General features: G+C 38.1%; 1 protein-coding gene across 1 annotated transcript; it reads left to right on the forward strand.

Moving 5' to 3' along the window:
- Positions 1–1348: 1348 nt before the first annotated feature.
- Positions 1349–4102, forward strand: LOC131944732 (uncharacterized). The gene is made up of 3 exons (XM_059305571.1): positions 1349–1495; positions 2394–2536; positions 3634–4102. The coding sequence occupies exons 1-3, from the start codon at positions 1493–1495 to the stop codon at positions 4100–4102; spliced, it is 615 nt and encodes a 204-aa protein (XP_059161554.1). The 5' UTR covers positions 1349–1492.
- The last annotated feature ends 4147 nt before the right edge of the window (positions 4103–8249 follow it).

Below are 8249 nucleotides of genomic sequence, written 5' to 3' on the forward strand. Positions count from 1 at the left end.
TGGGAGGGTGCCCGTTTATGTAGCAGTGATCGTTAGGTTCCCACTTATGTTGTGGGTCTTGGTGGTCTAGGGCTGGGTGGGTAACCCTTTATGTAGCAGTGATCGTTAGGTTCCCACTTATGTTGTGGGTCTCGCTGGTCAAGGACTGGGTGGGTGCCCATTTATGTAGCAGTGATCGTTAGGTTCCCTCTTATGTTGTGGGTCTTGCTAGTTGGATATTCCAGGGCTGGGTGGGTGAATGGTTTATATATAATGATTGGCGGGTTTGATATTCACTTAACAGCGCTGTTCACTTAGTTAGGTTAACTGGTTGACCTTACACGTAGTGGGTTGGCCACAAAAGCTACTTGGAGGTCGTTTAGTTAATGTGCAGGTTATCTAATGGTAGGGCTAACTAGGGGGTGGGGGTGAAGGGAGGGGTCGTTAGGGCGGCTAGCTTGGTGGACCTTCTCTTCGTGCGCTGGCCATCAAACTGTATGGCTAGCTTGGTGGACCTTCTCTTCGTGCGCTGGCCATCAAACTGTATGGCTAGCTTGGTGGACCTTCTATTCGTGCGCTGGCCATCAATCTGTAGGGCTAGCTGGATGGCCCTTCTATTAGTGGGCTGGCCATCAAACTGTAGGGCTAGCTAGGTGGCCCTTCAATTAGTGCGATGGCCTTCCAAACTGTAGGGCTAGCTGGGTGGCCGTTCACCCAGTAAGGATGGCAGGTGGCCTTTTTAACAGCAGTGTTTTTTTATATATAGACAAAGAACTATTGGACTGACTGTGTGAAAGTTGGACTAGATGGTCATTCACTAAGTTGGCTGTCCAAAAACAGTAGGGCTAGACGGCTGGGCTTTCGCTTATTGTGCTGGTCAAAGAACATTCGGGTTCACCGAATAAAATGACCAGAGGACCGATCAGTGGTAGTAGTCGGGTGATAATACCCTGTGCGATAGACAAAAAATAAAATATAGTTTTACTATTCAAAGAAATTAATTCCGTTTTAATTTTTCCAAAATTTCGCTACGATTATATACGTTTTTCTGTATTTTATAATCCACAAACCACCTCAAATCGTATTGTTGATGTTTTCTCAATAGCAGCATTGCTAGTCTAACTTACATAAGAGATCAAAATTTAATTTACACAGAAAAAAACAACAACAGTACAACCATTGCATTCATTCCGCTATGTCACGGCGACCTAAGACAAGACGCTCCAGATTAGGAATAACAAATTAATTGTTTTCTTTCTTTTTTTACCTCTCCAATGTCAAAGTGAAATTCGAACTGTTCACCCAAACAATAAACGTCACTGCATATTTTTGTTTACCTGTCTGACTGACTAAGATATGGGTAGCAGTATGTTCCTGTGCTAGCTTTATAACACAGATGTTGATTAACCTGATTCATAGTGCGTGTGTTAAGCTTAGTGCATCGTTAATGTTAGCCCAGTTTGGTGTTTGGAATTGAAACAAACTGTTTTTAAGTTCACCAAAGCAACTGAAGATGGTAAGTGTAAATAAAACAAATGTACATTTAAAAAATACCAGTAAGTTGTTTTAAAGAAAAATAAATTGTACTTACAATAAAAAATGATAATACTATCTGCTAAACTAAAAATTATTTAGAAACGTTCGAAGAATTTAAATATTGTGAACATTTTCAATCAAATTTGCACTTATTTTAAATGTAAAAAAAAACAAACAACTACTTTATCGTTATTAACCAATTGTTTGTGTTTTTAAAAAAAGTAAAAAAAAAAAAAAAAAAAAAAATCCATTCGCACATTAAATGAAGGACAAAAAGCCACATGCATGTGATTTCTGGAGGAGTTCTTTTTATACAGGGAGGGGGATGGAGTGGGCAGTTATTGGAACAATATTCTCTAGTTTAGTTACTGTAAATATTAAGAGGCACTCACACATAAACAACATAGATCACCATTGACCAGTTTTCCAAATTATCAATCAACCTATACACATCTGATATCACCAGATAAAGAATAAAAAAAGTAAAATTATTATTTTGATCCTGTCAATCCCTATGGAAGATAAAGTAGATTTCACATGTATCTCTACATCGGCATAATATGCAGAGATTGTGTTGTAATCCCAGCCGCCATTACTTTCACTAAAGTGAGCCTGGTACCCATCAGAGATGGGTGGACTCTGATACAATCTGTTGAATCAAGTTGGAGATGCGAACTTTTTGGTAATCAGTCGAGTGACCTACGACTCGACCACGTAGTCCTATGGGTACAAAAAGAACACCTTATATCAGGTGTCAACATAGATCCAACTTTGTCTGATATCGCAACCAACACAACACCTACTTGTGTTCCATGCCACCCTTCATCACCATCACCAATCAACAACATATCCACCACAAACCTGCCTCCACCTTGCAGATGACGACCCTGCCACTGCTCACCTTGACCTTGGCCGCAGTGTCCGGTGACCCGACCTGGACCTTCACCAGCCCTCCGGCCACCAAACACGACACGGAACCGGAAGTCCGGAGCTACAAGCTGGACAACCCTGGATACAACGCGTGAGTACATCTCCACTAAATCTGATCATCGCCGTGAGTAAATAAAGTTATAGCTGGTCGGTTGGAGCTTCAATACGAAATTAACTGACAGGGCAGGCATATAAAGTGAGGAAATAAAGTTATAACTGGTCGGTTGGAACTTCAATACGAAATTAACTGACAGAGCAGGCATATAAAGTGAGGAAATAAAGTTATAACTGGTCGGTTGGAGCTTCAATACGAAATTAACTGACAGGGCAGGCATATAAAGTGAGGAAATAAAGTTATAACTGGTCGGTTGGAGCTTCAATACGAAATTAACTGACAGGGCAGGCATATAAAGTGAGGAAATAAAGTTATAACTGGTCGGTTGGAGCTTCAATACGAAATTAACTGACAGGGCAGGCATATAAAGTGAGTAAATAAAGTTATAGCTAGTCGGCTAGAGCTTCAATACGAAATTAACTGACAGGACAGGCATATAAAGTTTTCAGTTCGGACCGGATAACTGGCACTAAAAGTATTAAAATAAATACTGTACTTTACTTAGTATAAACTAAGTATACCGTGGATTAGACTTCTTGTATATAATTAGAATCCTTTTGGAGGATTAAACAATGACCCAATTCATTCTCAGTACGACTTTAATGGACCACTGAATGAACACTACTGTTATTCTAGTATCCCTCATGTAAGGTTTATCTCATATGGATCCATGTTTCCCAAACACTTAATCCAAGTCTTGTATTACATTCGTACTTCACATAACAAGTTGTTTTCATTTAGAGACGGATGTTTTATTTTCACTGGCAGTGATTTGAATAGAATAGCATTAAAACAGGCGGTTGTATTTTCTGTATAGCTAGCTACAACAACGTAGTTATACGTCACGTTTAACATGTTTCTATTCATTGAATTTAAATAAATCCTTATTTTTTTTCTCCATTTCTAAATAACAACATAGCAGGTACTATAAATATATTTATTCAAAGTTAAATTTAGCGTTCGGAGTTTAAATGATTATTACAAGTTTTACAGTATTTCAATGATATAAATTTTTAAACTTCTCAATAAAACCCAATACAACACACATGAACTAATCAACTTGCTTGTCTTAGGATCATCACTGCACTGCGCTACGAATACTACAAGATAAAAGTTCGGCTCCTACCCCCGAAAAGGAAACTGAACTACACCGAAGATACACTTCAACCTTTTAAATGGATCATGCCTTGTGTACCCAAACCAGACCAAAACGAACTGACCTGTGTTAACTACACCGACCAAAACACAACATGCAACCTTTTTATTGACCTTCCTTGCAAGGCGAAACCAGGTCGTTCCAGATGGGAAGCGAACCTGCTGACAGACATCACAGTTAAGAAAGAAACTAACTTAAACGATACTTTATTTACAATAGATGACTGTCAGGTTGTGTGCTTGGATATAGGCTATTTCTATGAGGATGTGTATAGCGGTGGGAATGGAATTTCTTACGAGCTTACGGGGATTATAGCGGCAGGTGTTGTGATTGTCGCATCGTTGGTGATTTTTGGTTCGGTTTACATGTGTTGGAGACTGATATAAGGACTGTACCTTGTCTACAAGGTTATTTCTTTTGTGCATTTGTATTGAAGGAGTTTGAAAATATGATTCGAACAAGCCTATGCAGAAGAGTATTTTAATTTCTTATCATTTACCGTACCATATTTTCTTTCCGAATTAGTTTCCATCCATATAAGTAAAAGTGTATATGATAATTACATTCAATTTTGCTTTCATATACACATTCCTGAGTTTAAAGCAATTGATTATATTATCACTTTTTTATTCTTACACACTTTACATATATATATATATATATATATATATATATATATATATATATATATATATATATATATATATATATATATATATATATATATATATATATATATATATATAAACACAATTTATATTTAATAGTCATATGTGTTTACTGTGTTTCACTGTAACATGTCATTAAAGGTGGAATATTTATTTTCACACAAATAGAGCTCTCTTTAGTTTTTGTCATTCGCTATTTTGAAGACGATAGATATAATTACAAAAAAAAATCCTCCACCATAAACTAAATTAAGAACGCTGAAGAAGAAGAAAAAAAAAACAACTACATATTTTTTAGTGTCTATTTAAAAAAATTATCAACTTTTATGCAGAAAACGGAAGCTTTGGGTTTGGTATTAGTGTATGCACTTGTAGTGGTGTATGTGCTTGTAGTGGTGGTGTATGTGCTTTTGGTAAAGGTTTTTGTGGTTGTGCTTGTGGTGGTGGTGTATGTGCTTGTAGCGGTGGTGTATGTGAATGTAGCGGTGGTGTATGTGCTTTTGGTAAAGGTGTTTGTGGTTGTGGTTGTGGTGGCGGTGGGGGTTATGGTTGTGGTGTATGTGCTTGTGGTGGTGGTGTTTGTGCTTGTGGTGGTGGTGTATGTGGTTGTGGTTGTGGTTGTGATGTATGCGCTTGTGGTTGTGGTGGTGTATGTGCTGGTGGTTGTAGTTGTGCTGGTTTATGTGCTTGTGATGGTGGTGGTGGTGTATGTGCTTGTGGTTGTGGTGGTGTATGTGCTTGTGGTTGTGCTGGTATATGTGCTTGTGATGGTGGTGGTGGTGTATGTGCTTGTGGTGGTGGTGTATGTTGTTGTCTTTGTGGTGGGGGTTATGGTTGTAGTGTATGTGCTTGTGGTTGTGACCTACTTAGGTCTGGTAATGTTTATTTTTACATTTGTTACCTTACCATATATGGTCTGTGGTATAATCACTGGTTTTTTCCACTGTCTTAAGAAAGTCTTAGACTCAGTATTTTTCCATCATGAGATGATTGGTTGATTCGGACCAGGTGATACCCCAACCAATAGCCTTATGATTTGAAGGTGACCTACCATGTTGCCTAAGTCTATAAATAGACCGCGCACAGGTCTCTCGAGGCAGTTCTTTGACCAGACGTCTTTGAGAGAGAATAAGCCCTAAGTTGTTTAAGTAGCATATTCTTAGATTACTTGTGGTTAAGTAATACTATATGCTTATAGCAGTGATGTGTATACTGTGGTGATTTTTCTGAAGTGTTAAAAGCTGTGATAGTGTATCATATTATTTTTTCCCACGAATTATAAGTTGGGTTTTGTTCATTCTGTAAATCTATTTTATCCTGTTTAAATCTAGTGTTCTGCGAAGACTTTGTACACTCATTAAAAGTTATATGCAGATTAAATGTATTGTTGGCATCAGTCGTTTCTCTAGTGTTTCCCCTAGACATCAAGTACGAGTCCTAGTGAACTATTGTGTTAGCTTTCTTTTATTTAGGCTTGTCGTCATCTGTGTATAATCAGTTAAACGAATCCGGGAGCGTTCGCCAACTATCTGGCTGATAGATTGGAGCTCGTTACATGGTTGTGGTGGTGTATGTGTATGTGCTTGTGGTGGTGGTGTATGTGGTTGTGGTTGTGGTGGTGGTTGTGGTTGTGGTGTATGTGCTTGTGGTTGTGGTGGTGTATGTGCTTGTGGTTGTGGTGGTGTATGTGCTTGTGGTTGTGCTGGTGTATGTGCTTGTGATGGTGGTGGTAGTGTAAGTGCTTGTAGTGGTGGTGGTGGTGATGGTGTATGTGCTTGTGCTTGTGGTGTTGGTGGTGGTGGTGTATGTGCTAGTGGTGGTGGTGTATGTGCTTGTGGTGGTGATGTATGTGCTTGTGGTGGTGGTGGTGTATGTGCTTTTTGTTGTGGTGTTGGGTTATGTGCTTGTGGTGGTGGTGTATGTGCTTCTGGTTGTGGTGGTAATGGTTGTTGTGTCTTGTTGTTTAACTGTTGGTTGTGGTTTTATTGTTGTGGTGTTAATTGTTTTTGTTGGTGCTTGGTTTGTTTATGATCGTAGTGGATCTGTTGGTGGTTGTAGTTTTTATGGTTGTTGTGGAGGCGGTGGTATCTTAAATAGTTGTGGATGTTTGATTATAATGGTTATTGTGGTGCTTATATTAAGGTTAGTTTGGTGTTGGATGTTGCTATCGTAGCTGTTGTTATGTAAATGTTGATGTAAATGGTGAGGGTTTTGATGGTAATGAATTGGATTCTGGTAGTGGCTGGTTGGTTGGTGTTGTATGTGATTGTGATTGTGAATGTTGTGTAGTGATAGTAATTGTGATTATGGTGGTTATACTTTTGACGGTTTACATTGCGTTTGGCGGTTGTTGTTCAGCTTGTTGTTATAGAAGTAGATCTGGCGGCTATGTTGGCAGTTGTAGTTATGATGTTGGTTATTGTTGTGGTGAGGGGAGTCAAGGTGGGAATTAGGCCTGGAAGTAATCTGAACGAATCAATTTTCAAATCCAACACTAAGCTATATTAATTAAACATACTGTTCTTTACAAGCTGGTGTACTATCTATCTATATACTACTAAAAGTCAAGTTTGTTTACATGTTTGAATATTTATTTTTTTGTTTGTCTGATTTCTTACTGTAAGGAAACTGCTTTATATAGGGGGCTGTAAAATAGTATGTAGGTAGAGAATAATTTTTTATTGCAGACAGACTGTTAATCACACATTTATTTAAAGAAGTTAATTAATTTATTGATTTATTCATAGGTAGATTAACCACATTTGTTTTAAAGTTTTAGAACAATGGCTTAACTTTGGCTGAATAGTGATGTTTGATAACTCTTTTTTTTGTTTGTTTGTTTTTCTGATTTGTTATTGGGGACAATCTTCATTATGTGTAGAGCTGTAAAATGGTATTTTGGGTGGTAAATATTGTTCCTTCTTAAAAACACTGTTAATTACAAACTAATTTAAAGCCTTAAAGCCGTTAATTAATTTATTGATATATTCATGGGTAGATTAACCACATTATTATAAAAGTTTAAAACAATGACTTTAGTAATAGAAAATATATTTACTTTGTACAATAATGTTTTCATTTATTTTTCCTAAGGCCTACATGTGAATGATAAGGTTGACTATCAGGACCTCGCGGGGCACAGGGCAGGTGAAGTAGAGTTCACCTGCATGTTTGTCCTTAGCATATGAAGGGATAGTGTGGTCAGAGACATGTTCGTCTGGAATCGTTTTCTTAAACGATAAAAACATGTTGTCTGAGACACTGGGCAGGTGAAGTAGGGTTGAATAAGCCACCTGTGACGTCAGTATATGAAGGGATAGTCCGAAATCGTTGTTTTCGGTGTTTTTAAAAGATAAAAAACATATTTTTGATTGTGGGGTCTGTTTTTTGTGACGATAAGTGACATTGCAGTAGCGTAGCGGGGGGGGGGGGGGGGGGGGGGTGGGGGCAGGGGGTACATATGTTCCCGGGCGCCGACCTTAGGGGGCGCCAAAATGGGTTGAAAAAATAAATTGAAAGGTTGAGGGGGGTGCAAATCGAAAGTTTGAGGGGGGGGGGTGATGCACATCGAACGTTTGAGGGGGGTGCATATCGAAACGGATGACGGGTAGTCTAGTCTCTAATATGAATTCGGCTTGCCGGATTTTAAAATGTACACCAAGTAAACATAAATGACAACACCACTCCTTTAGATTGATACGAGCATGTAAATATCGCAATGACATATATAGTTGGATTATATATTTTTTAAAAATATTTCTAATATTAATTAACATTTTACGAGAGGGGATGGAGTTATGCTTTTACATGTTGCCGTAAGTATTGTTAAACTCACTTCGCTAAAATTTCGTGATAATCTATTAAT

The sequence above is a fragment of the Physella acuta genome, unplaced genomic scaffold, assembly GCF_028476545.2.
Source record: "Physella acuta isolate Inbredline_101_S28 unplaced genomic scaffold, ASM2847654v3 ptg000007l, whole genome shotgun sequence".
NCBI lineage: Eukaryota > Metazoa > Mollusca > Gastropoda > Physidae > Physella > Physella acuta.